The sequence below is a fragment of the Coturnix japonica genome, unplaced genomic scaffold (assembly GCF_054131305.1).
Source record: "Coturnix japonica strain WE unplaced genomic scaffold, WE-NBRP24 Scf094, whole genome shotgun sequence".
Classification (NCBI taxonomy): domain Eukaryota; kingdom Metazoa; phylum Chordata; class Aves; order Galliformes; family Phasianidae; genus Coturnix; species Coturnix japonica.
Window position 1 is genome coordinate 21,755 of NW_028188997.1, and position 12,261 is coordinate 34,015.

General features: G+C 56.3%; 1 protein-coding gene across 1 annotated transcript in view; it reads left to right on the plus strand.

Moving 5' to 3' along the window:
- LOC107307900 (myosin-binding protein C, fast-type) overlaps nucleotides 1-12,261 on the plus strand; it is a 162,738-nt gene that overhangs the window by 13,353 nt on the left and 137,124 nt on the right. Inside the window, exons 5-8 of the mRNA XM_085534668.1 lie at nucleotides 3,530-3,672; nucleotides 5,409-5,526; nucleotides 8,198-8,243; nucleotides 10,627-10,686. Coding sequence (XP_085390794.1) covers nucleotides 3,530-3,672; nucleotides 5,409-5,526; nucleotides 8,198-8,243; nucleotides 10,627-10,686 — 367 coding nt within the window. The remainder of the gene's footprint in view (nucleotides 1-3,529; nucleotides 3,673-5,408; nucleotides 5,527-8,197; nucleotides 8,244-10,626; nucleotides 10,687-12,261) is intronic.

The following is a 12,261-nucleotide window of genomic DNA, read 5'->3' on the forward strand; positions in this document are numbered from 1 at the left end:
GGCTCTATGGGATGCTATGGGGCGCTATGGGGCAGCTATGGGGCAGCTATGGGGCGCTATGGGGCAGCTATGGGGCGCTATGGGGTTCTATGGGGCGCTATGGGGCGCTATGGGGCAGCTATGGGGCGCTATGGGGTTCTATGGGGCGCTATGGGGCTGGGGGGATGCTATGGGGCGCTATGGGGCGCTATGGGGCTCTATGGGATGCTATGGGGCTCTATGGGATGCTATGGGATGCTATGGGGCTCTATGGGGTGGTTATGGGGCTCTATGGGGCAGCTATGGGGCGCTATGGGGCTCTATGGGGTGGCTATGGGGGCGCTATGGAGCGCTATGGGTCTGGGGGGGCGCTATGGGGCTCTATGGGGTGCTATGGGGTTGGGGAGGCGCTATGGGGCACTATGGGGCTCTATGGGGAGCTATGGGGCGCTATGGGGCTCTATGAAGCTCTATGGGATGCTATGGGGCGCTATGGGGTGCTATGGGGCGCTATGGGGTTTTATGGGGCGCTATGGGGCGCTATGGGGCACTATGGGGCTGGGGGATGCTATGGGATGCTATGGGGCTCTATGGGATGCTATGGGGCTCTATGGGGTGGCTATGGGGCGCTATGGGGCGCTATGGAGCGCTATGGGTCTCTATGGGGTGGCTATGGGGCAGCTATGGGGCGCTATGGGTCTGGGGGGGCGCTATGGGGCTCTATGGGGTGCTATGGGGTTGGGGAGGCGCTATGGGGCGCTATGGGGCGCTATGGGGCTCTATGGGGAGCTATGGGGCGCTATGGGGCTCTATGAAGCTCTATGGGATGCTATGGGGCGCTATGGGGTGCTATGGGGCGCTATGGGGTTCTATGGGGCGCTATGGGGCACTATGGGGCTGGGGGGATGCTATGGGGCTCTATGGGATGCTATGGGATGCTATGGGGCTCTATGGGGTGGTTATGGGGCTCTATGGGGCGCTATGGGGCAGCTATGGGGCGCTATGGGGTTCTATGGGGCGCTATGGGGCTGGGGGGATGCTATGGGGCGCTATGGGGCGCTATGGGGCTCTATGGGATGCTATGGGATGCTATGGGATGCTATGGGGCTCTATGGGGTGGTTATGGGGCTCTATGGGGCAGCTATGGGGTGCTATGGAGCTCTATGGGATGCTATGGGATGCTATGGGGCTCTATGGGGTGGTTATGGGGCTCTATGGGGTAGCTATGGGGCGCTATGGGGCTCTATGGGGTGGCTATGGGGGCGCTATGGGGTTCTATGGGGCGCTATGGGGCTGGGGGGATGCTATGGGGTGCTATGGGGCGCTATGGGGCTCTATGGGGTGCTATGGGGCGCTATGGGGTTCTATGGGGCGCTATGGGGCTCTATGGGGCAGCTATGGGGCGCTATGGGGCTCTATGGGGCGCTATGGGGTTGGGGAGGCACTATGGGGCGCTATGGGGCTCTATGGGGAGCTATGGGGCGCTATGGGGCTCTATGGGATGCTATGGGGCTCTATGGGGTGGTTATGGGGGCGCTATGGGGTGCTATGGGGCAGCTATGGGGCGCTATGGGGCTCTATGGGGCGCTATGGGGCTGGGGGGGCGCTATGGGGCTCTATGGGGTGCTATGGGGTTGGGGAGGCGCTATGGGGCGCTATGGGGCTCTATGAAGCTCTATGGGATGCTATGGGGCGCTATGGGGTTCTATGGGGCGCTATGGGGTTCTATGGGGCGCTATGGGGCTGGGGGATGCTATGGGATGCTATGGGGCTCTATGGGATGCTATGGGGCTCTATGGGGTGGTTATGCAGCTCTATGGGGCACTATGGGGCGCTATGGGGCAGCTATGGGGCGCTATGGGGTTCTATGGGGCGATATGGGGCTGGGGGGATGATATGGGGCGCTATGGGGCTCTATGGGATGCTATGGGATGCTATGGGGCTCTATGGGGTGGTTGTGGGGCTCTATGGGGCGCTATGGGGCAGCTATGGGGCGCTATGGGGCTCTATGGGGTGGCTATGGGGGCGCTATGGGGTTCTATGGGGCGCTATGGGGCTGGGGGGATGCTATGGGGCGCTATGGGGCTCTATGGGATGCTATGGGATGCTATGGGGCTCTATGGGGTGGTTATGGGGCTCTATGGAGCGCTATGGGGCTCTATGGGGTGCTATAGGGTGCTATGAGGCACTATGAGGCTGGGGGGGCTCTATGGGGCGCTATGGGGCTCTATGGGTCGCTATGGGGTTGGGGAGGCGCTATGGGGCACTATGGGGTGCTATGGGGCTCTATGGGGTGCTATGGGGCGCTATGGGGCTGGGGAGGCACTATGGGGTGCTGTGGGGCTGGGGAGGCGCTATGGGGAGCTATGGGGCACTATGGGGTGCTATGGGGCTGGGGGGTCGCTATGGGAAGGGGCTATGGTGCATTATGGGGCTGGGGGGGCACTATGGGGCGGTTATGGGGCTCCATGGGGATCTGTGAGGTGCTATGGGGCAGCTATGGGGCGCTATGGGGCTCTATGGGGCTGGGGAGGGAATATGGGGAGCTATGGGGCGCTATGGGGTCTTATGGGGGCTCTATGGGGTGCTATGAGGCTGGGGAGGCGCTATGGGGTGCTATGGGGCGGTTATGGGGCTCTATGGGGCACTATGGGGTGCTATGGTGCATTATGGGTCTGGGGGGGTGCTATGGGGCAGCTATGGGGCAGCTATGGGGCACTATAGGGCGCTATGGGGCTGGGGGGGTGCTATGGGGCTGGGGGGCGCTATGGGGGTGCTATGGGGCTCTATGGGGCACTATGGGGCTCTATGGGGTGGCTATGTGGCAGCTATGGGGCTCTATGGGGTGCTATGGGGCTCCATAGGGATCTATGGGGCGCTATGGAGCTGGTGGGGGTTTGATATGGGGCTGGGGGTTCACTATGGGTCCCCATATGTCCCTATGGGGTCCCTATGGGTCTCTATGAGTCCCTATGGGTCTCTATGGGTCCCTATGGGTCCCTATGGGTCTCTATGGGTCCCTATGGGTCTCTATGGGTCTCTATGGGTCCCTATGGGTCTCTATGGGTCCCTATGGGTCTCTATGGGTCTCTATGGGTCCCTATGTGTCCCTATGGGTCCCTATGGGTCTCTATGGGTCCCTATGGGTCCCTATGGGTCTCTATGGGTCCCTATGGGTCCCTATGGGTCCCTATGGGATCCCTATGGGTCCCTATGGGTCTCTATGGGTCCCTATGGGTCCCTATGGGTCTCTATGGGTCCCTATGGGTCCCCATGCATCTCTATGGTATCCCTATTAGTCTCTATGGTTCCCTATTGGGTCCCTTCCGGCCCCACTCACTTCCTGTCCCGGCCCCAACTTCCTGTTCCGGCCCCAACTTCCTGTTCCGGTCCCACTCACTTCCTGTTCCGGTCCCACTCACTTCCTGTTCTGGTCCCATCTTCCTGTCCCGACCCCACTCACTTCCTGTTCTGGTCCCAACTTCCTGTTCCGGCCTCACCCACTTCCTGTTCCGGTCCCACTCACTTCCTGTTCCGGTTCCGGTTGCAGGGAAGGACGTGACGGTGTCAGCTCGTGTTGCCGGGGCGGCACTTCCGGTCAAACCCGTGGTCAAGTGGTTCAAAGGGAAATGGGCGGAAATGAACGACAAGACGGCCCGGTGCCGCCTCAGGCAGAGCGTCGACAACGACAAGGTGAGAGCGACAGCGCCACCTAGGGGGAGTCCTCCGACATAGAGTTACATTGCGGCCATAGGGTTACATTGAGCCCATAGAGTTACATTGACCATAGCGCCACCTAGCGGCCATAGGGTTACATTGCAGCCATAGGGTTACATTGACCATAGCGCCACCTAGCGGCCATAGGGTTACATTGCAGCCATAGGGTTACATTGACCATAGCGCCACCTAGCGGCCATAGGGTTACATTGCAGTCACAGCGCCACCTAGCGGCCATAGGGTTGCATTGTGGCCATAGGGTTACATTGAGCCCATAGGGTTACATTGACCATAGCGCCACCTAGCGGCCATAGGGTTACATTGCAGCCCATAGGGTTACATTGCGGCCATAGGGTTACATTGAGCCCATAGAGTTACATTGACCATAGCGCCACCTAGCGGCCATAGGGTTACATTGAGCCCATAGGGTTACATTGAGCCCATAGAGTTACATTGACCATAGCGCCACCTAGCGGCCATAGGGTTGCATTGCAGCCCATAGGGTTACATTGAGCCCATAGAGTTACGTTGACCATAGCGCCACCTAGCGGCCATAGGGTTGCATTGCAGCCATAGAGTTACATTGAGTCACAGCGCCACCTAGGGGGAGTCCTCCAACATTGGGGTACATTGCGGCCATAGGGTTACATTGAGCCCATAGAGTTACATTGACCATAGCGCCACCTAGCGGCCATAGGGTTGCATTGCAGCCCATAGGGTTACATTGCGGCCATAGGGTTACATTGACCATAGCGCCACCTAGGGGGAGTCCTCCAACATTGGGGTACATTGCGGCCATAGGGTTACATTGACCATAGCGCCACCTAGTGGCCATAGAGTTACATTGCAGTCACAGCGCCTCCTAGCGGCCAAGAGTTGCATTGCAGCCCATAGCGCCACCTGGCGGTCCCCATATCCCCCCATATCCCTCCATAGAACCCCAATATCCCCCCATAGAACCCCTTATAACCCCATATCACCCCCAAATGCCCCCATATCCCACCCCATATCTACCCATATCACCCCATATCCCCCCATATCACCCCCTATCCATCCCATATCCCCCTATAACCTCCCCATATCCCCCTATATCAAACCCCTAGCCACCCATATCCACTTATCCCCCCATATCTCCCCATATCTCCCCCCATATCCCCCTATAACCTCCCCATATCCCCCTATAACCCCCCCATATCCCCCTATATCCAACCCCTAGCCCCCCATATCCACTTATCCCCCCATATCTCCCCATATCTCCCCCCATATCCCCCTATAACCTCCCCATATCCCCCCATAACCCCCCCCATATCCCCCCATATACCCCATAACCCCCCCGTATCCCCCCATATCCCCCTATAACCTCCCCATATCCCCCTATATCCACCCCACAGCCCCCCATATCCCCCCCATATCCCACCCCATATCCCCCCTTATCCCCTCATTCCCACCTCATATCCCCCCATAAACCCCCATATCCCCTCATATCCCCCCATATCCTTCCATATCCCCCCATATCACCCCATAACCCCCCCATTGCCCCCCATACCCCCTATTCTCCCCCCCCCAACTCCCCCCCTCTCATTACCCCCCCCATTACCCCCCATCCCCACTAATTAACCCCCCCCACAACTAATTAACCCCCTCCCCCATTAATTAATTAAATCTCCCCATTAATTAACCCCCCTCATTAATTAACCCCCCCCCCCCTATAGGTTCACACCTTCGAGCTGACCATCTCTAAAGTGGTGATGGGGGACCGTGGTGATTATCGCTGTGAGGTTACGGCCAAGGATGTGAAGGACAGCTGCTCCTTCAGCATCGATGTGGAGGGTGAGACCCCCCCCCAAATTAATGGGGACCCCCCCCCATATAAAATAGGGACCCCCCCAAATCCCCCAAGCCCAAAAAACCCCATAAAAATCCCATATTTCTACTTAAAAAAAGCCCCCAAAAGTGCCCCCCCCCCCCACCTTCCCTACAGCTCCTTTAGCATTGGGGTAAATGGGAAGACCCCCCTCTAAATCAATAGAGACCCCCCCCAAATTAATGGGGACCCCCCCCATATAAAATAGGGACCCCCCCCAAATTCCCCAAGCCCAAAAACCCCATAAAAATCCCATATTTCCACTTAAAAAGACCCCATAAAATCCCCCCCCCGCCCTTTTAGCATTGACATAAAGGGGAAGACCCCCCTCTAAATTAATAGGGACCCCCCCCAAATTAATGGGGAACCCCCCATATAAAACTGGGACCCCCCCTCAAATCCCAGACCCCAAAAAACCCCATAAAAATCCCATATTTCCACTTAAAAAGACCCTATAAAAGCCCCCCCCCCCCATTTAACATTGACATAAAGGGGAAGACCCCCCTCTAAATTAATAGAGACCCCCCCCAAATTAATGGGGACCCCCCCCATATAAAACTGGGACCCCCCCTCAAATCCCAGACCCCAAAAAACCCCATAAAAATCCCATATTTCCACTTAAAAAGACCCTATAAAAGCCCCCCCCCCCCCCCACATTTAGCATTGACATAAAGGGGAAGACCCCCCTCTAAATTAATAGGGACCCCCCCCAAATTAATGGGGACCCCCCCCATATAAAATAGGGACCCCCCCTCAAATCCCAGACCCCAAAAAACCCATAAAAATCCCATATTTCCACTTAAAAAGACCCTATAAAAGCCCCCCCCCCATTTAGCATTGATGTAAAGGGGAAGACCCCCCTCTAAATTAATAGAGACCCCCACCCAAATTAATGGGGACCCCCCCCCATATAAAATAGGGACCCCCCCTCAAATCCCAGACCCCAAAAAACCCCATAAAAATCCCATATTTCCACTTAAAAAGACCCTATAAAAGCCCCCCCCCCCCCATTTAGCATTGACATAAAGGGGAAGACCCACCTCTAAATTAATAGAGACCCCCCCCAAATTAATGGAGACCCCCCCCCAAATAAAACTGGGACCCCCCCAAATCCCCCAAGCCCAAAAAACCCCATAAAAATCCCATATTTCCACTTAAAAAGACCCTATAAAAGCCCCCCCCCCCCCAACATTTAACATTGACATAAAGGGGAAGACCCCGTTCTAAATTAATAGGGACCCCCCCCAAATTAATGGGGACCCCCCCCATATAAAATAGGGACCCCCCCTCAAATCCCAGACCCCAAAAAACCCCATAAAAATCCCATATTTCTACTTAAAAAGACCCTATAAAAGCCCCCCCCCCCCATTTAGCATTGACATAAAGGGGAAGACCCCCCTCTAAATTAATAGAGACCCCCACCCAAATTAATGGAGACCCCCCCCATATAAAACTGGGACCCCCCCTCAAATCCCAGACCCCAAAATACCCCATAAAAATCCCATATTTCCACTTAAAAAGACCCTATAAAAGCCCCCCCCCCCCCATTTAGCATTGACATAAAGGGGAAGACCCCCCTCTAAATTAATAGGGACCCCCCCCCAAATTAATGGGGACCCCCCCCATATAAAATAGGGACCCCCCCTCAAATCCCAGACCCCAAAAAACCCCATAAAAATCCCATATTTCCACTTAAAAAGACCCTATAAAAGCCCCCCCCCCCCCACTTAACATGGACATAAAGGGGAAGACCCCCCTCTAAATTAATAGGGACCCCCCCCCAAATTAATGGGGACCCCCCCCCAAATTAATGGGGACCCCCCCCATATAAAACTGGGACCCCCCCTCAAATCCCAGACCCCAAAAAACCCCATAAAAATCCCATATTTCCACTTAAAAAGACCCTATAAAAGCCCCCCCCCCATACTTAACATTGACATAAAGGGGAAGACCCCCCCCTAAATTAATAGGGACCCCCACCCAAATTAATGGGGACCCCCCCCATATAAAACAGGGACCCCCCCTCAAATCCCAGACCCCAAAAAACCCCATAAAAATCCCATATTTCCACTTAAAAAGACCCTATTAACACCCCCCCCCCCCCCCATATTTAACATGGACATAAAGGGGAAGACCCCCCTCTAAATTAATAGAGACCCCCCCCAAATTAATGGGGACCCCCCCCATATAAAACTGGGACCCCCCCAAATCCCCCAAGCCCAAAAAACCCCATAAAAATCCCATATTTCCACTTAAAAAGACCCTATAACCCCCGCCCCCCCCCCCCCCCCATTTAGCATTGACATAAAGGGGAAGACCCCCCTCTAAATTAATAGAGACCCCCCCCCAAATTAATGGGGACCCCCCCCATATAAAATAGGGACCCCCCCTCAAATCCCAGACCCCAAAAAACCCCATAAAAATCCCATATTTCCACTTAAAAAGACCCTATAAAAGCCCCCCCCCCCCCATTTAGCATTGACATAAAGGGGAAGACCCCCCTCTAAATTAATAGGGACCCCCCCCAAATTAATGGGGACCCCCCCCCCAAATTAAAGGGCCGTTTTAGGGTCATTTTGGGGCCGTTTTAGGGTTTTTTGGGGTCTTTTTGGGGTAACATTTGGGGTCTCCCCGCAGCCCCCCGCCCAGCTGAAGGGGATGTACTGCAGGCCTTCAAGCGCACGTGAGTGAGACCCCCCCCCCATTTATGGGACCCCCCCCCCCCATTTATGGGACCACGCCCCCATTTATGGGACCCCCCCCCATTTAAGGGACCCCCACCCATTTATGGGACCCCCCCCATTTATGGGACCCCCCCCATCCCATATATGGGACCCCCCCCCCCATAGATGGGACCCCCACCCCATTTATGGGGACCCCCCATATATGGGACCCCCCCCCCCCATTAATGGGACCCCCCTCATTTATGGGACCCCCCTTCATTAATGGGACCCCCCCCATCCCATATATGGGACCCTCCCCCATTAATGGGACCCCCCCATTAATAGGACCCCCCCCATTAATAGGACCCCCCCCCCCATATATGGGACCTCCCCCATATATGGGACCCCCCCCCATTTATAGGACCCCCACCCCATTTATAGGACCCCCCCCATTTATGGGACCCCCCCCTCAATACCCCGTTCCCAGCCCCATAAGTGGGACCCCCCAAACCCTCCCCATTTATGGGACCCCCTCCCCATATATGGGACCCCCACCCCCATTTATGGGACCCCCACCCCCATTTATGGGACCCCCCCATTAAAGGGACCCCCCCCCCATTTATAGGACCCCCCCATATATGGGACCCCCCCCCCCATTAATGGGATCCCCCCATATATGGGACCCCCACCCCATTTATGGGACCCCCCCCCCCCCATATATGAGACCACCACCCCATTTATGGGACCCCCCCCATTTATAGGACCCCCCTTCATTAATGGGGACCCCCCCCCCCATTAATAGGACCCTCCCCCATTAATTAGACCCCCTCATTTATGGGACCCCCACCCCATTAATGGGACCCCCCCCATATATGGGGACCCCCCCCCATTAATAGGACCCCCACCCCATTAATGGGACCCCCCCCATATATGGGGACCCCCCCCCATTAATAGGACCCCCACCCCATTAATGGGACCACCCCCATATATGGGACCCCCACCCCATTAGTGGGACCACCCCCATATATGGGACCCCCACCCCATTAATGGGACCCCCCCCCCCATATATGGGACCCCCACCCCATTAATGGGACCCCCCCCCCATATATGGGACCCCCCCCCCATTTATGGGACCCCCCCCCATTTAAGGCCATTTAAGGGACCACCCCCATTAATGGGAACCCCCCCATTTATGGGACCACCCCATTTATAGGACCCCCCCCCCCATTAATAGGACCCCCCCCCATTAATGGGACCCCCCCCATATATGGGACCCCTCCCCATTTAAGGGACCCCCCCATATATGGGACCCCCACCCCATTAATAGGACCCCCACCCCATTAATAGGACCCCCCCCCCATTAATAGGACCCCCCCCCACATATATGGGACCCCCACCCCATTAATGGGACCCCCCCCATTTATAGGACCCCCCCCCCCATTAATGGGACCCCCTTCATTAATGGGACCCCCACCCCCATTTATAGGACCCCCCCCATTAATGGGACCCCCCCCCCATTTAAGGGACCCCCCCCCATTTAAGGCCATTTAAGGGACTACCCCCATTAATGGGACTCCCCCCCCCCCATTTATGGGACCCCCACCCCATTAATGGGACCCCCACCCCCATTTATAGGACCCCCCCCATTTATGGGACCACCCCGCCATTTATGGGACCCCCACCCCATTAATGGGACCCCCACCCCCATTTATAGGACCCCCCCCATTTATGGGACCACCCCGCCATTTATGGGACCCCCACCCCATTAATGGGACCCCCCCCCCCCATTAATAGGACCCCCCCCATTTATGGGACCACCCCCCCATTTAAGGGACCCCTCCCATTAATGGGACCCCCCCAAACCCTCCCCTATATATGAGACCCCCCCCCATTAATGGGACCCCCCCCCCATTAATTGGACCCTTCCCCATATATGGGGACCCCCCCCCATTAATGGGACCCCCCCCCATATATGGGACCCCCCCCATTTATGGGACCCCTCCCATATATGGGACCACCCCCATTAATGGGACCCCCCCCATTTATAGGACCCCCACCCCATTAATGGGACCCCCCCCCCCCATATATGGACCCCCCCCATATATGGGACCCCCCCCCATTTATAGGACCCCCCCATATATGGGACCCCCACCCCATTAATGGGACCCCCCCCCATATATGGACCCCCCCATATATGGGACCCCCCCCCATTTATAGGACCCCCCCCCATTAATAGGACCCCCCCCCATATATGAGAACCCCCCCCATTAATGGGACCCCCAAACCCTCCCCATATATGGGATCCCCCCCCCGATTAATGGGACCCCCCAATCCCTCCCCATTAATGGGACCCCCCCCCCAATTAATTAATTAATAACTAATTAACCCCCCCCCATTAATTAGGGGTGAGGGCAAAGACGACACGGCTGGAGAGCTGGACTTCAGTGGGCTGCTCAAAAAGAGGTGGGCAATGGGGGGCTATGGGGTGGGGGGGCTATGGGTCCCTATGGGTCTCTATGGGTTTCTATGGGTCACTATGGGTCTCTATGGGGTCCCTATGGGTCCCTATGGGTCTCTATGGGCCTCTATGGGGTCCTTATGTTTGTCTGTGTGTTCCTATGTGTCCCTATCGGTCTCTATGGTTCTCTATGGGGTCCCTATGGGTCCCTATGGGTCTCTATGGGTCCCTATGTGTCCCTATGGGTCTCTATGGGGTCCCTATGTGTCTCTATGGGTCTCTATGGGTCCCTATGGGTCCCTATGGGTCCCTATGGGTCTCTATTGGTCCCTATGGGTCTCTATGGATCTCTATGGGTACCTATGGGTCACTATGGGGTCCCTATGGGTCCCTATGAGAGAGGTGGGCAATGGGGGGCTATGGGGTGGGGGGGGGGCTATGGGACCTATGGGTCCCTATGGGTTTCTATGGGTATCTATGGGTCTCTATGGGGTCTCTATGGGTCTCTATGGGTCACTGTGGGTCTCTATGGGGTCCCTATGGGGTCCCTATGGGTCCCTATGGGTCCCTATGGGTTTCTATGGGTCCCTATGGGTCCCTATGGGCCACTGTGGGTCTCTGTGGGTCACTATGTGTCCCTATGGGTCTCTATGGAGTCCCTATGGGGTCCCTATGGGTCCCTATGGGGCACAGTATGGGTCACTATGAGGTCCCTATGAGAGAGGTGGGCAATGGGGGGCTATGGGATGGGGGGGGTCTATGGGGCACAATATGGGGTCTCTATGGGGTCCCTATGGGTTTCTATGGGTCTCTATGGGTCCCTATGGGTCCCTATGGGTCTCTATGGGTCCCTGTGGGTCTCTATGGGTCACTATGTGTCCCTATGGGGTTTCTATGTGTCGCTGTGTGTTCCTATGGGTCCTTATGGGGTCCCTATGGGTCCCTATGTGTCCCTATGGGGTCCCTATGGGTCCCTATGGGTTCCTATGGGTTCCTATGGGTCTCTATGGGTCCCTATGGGTCCCTATGGGTCTCTATGGGTCCCTGTGGGTCTCTATGGGTCACTATGTGTCCCTATGGGGTTTCTATGTGTTGCTGTGTGTTCCTATGGGTCCTTATGGGGTCCCTATGGGCCACTATGGGTCCCTATGGGTCTCTATGGGTTCCTATGGGTCTCTATGGGTCACTATGTGTCCCTATGGGTCTCTATGGGGTCTCTATGGGATCCCTATGGGGTCCCTATGGGTCCCTATGAGAGAGGTGGGCAATGGGGGGCTATGGGATGTGGGGGGCTATGGGGCACTATATGGGGTCCCTATGGGTCTCTATGGGTCCCTATGGGTCCCTATGGGTCTCTATGGGTCCCTATGGGTCTCTATGGGTCTATATGGGTCTCTATGGGGTCCCTATGGGTCTCTATAGGTCCCTATGGGTCTCTATGGGGTCTCTATGGACCTCTATGGGTCCCTATGGGTCCTTGTGTGTTCCTATGGGTCCTTATGGGGTCCCTATGTGTCCCTATGGGGTCCCTATGGGTCCCTATGGGTTTCTATGGGTCCCTATGGGTCTCTATGGGTCCC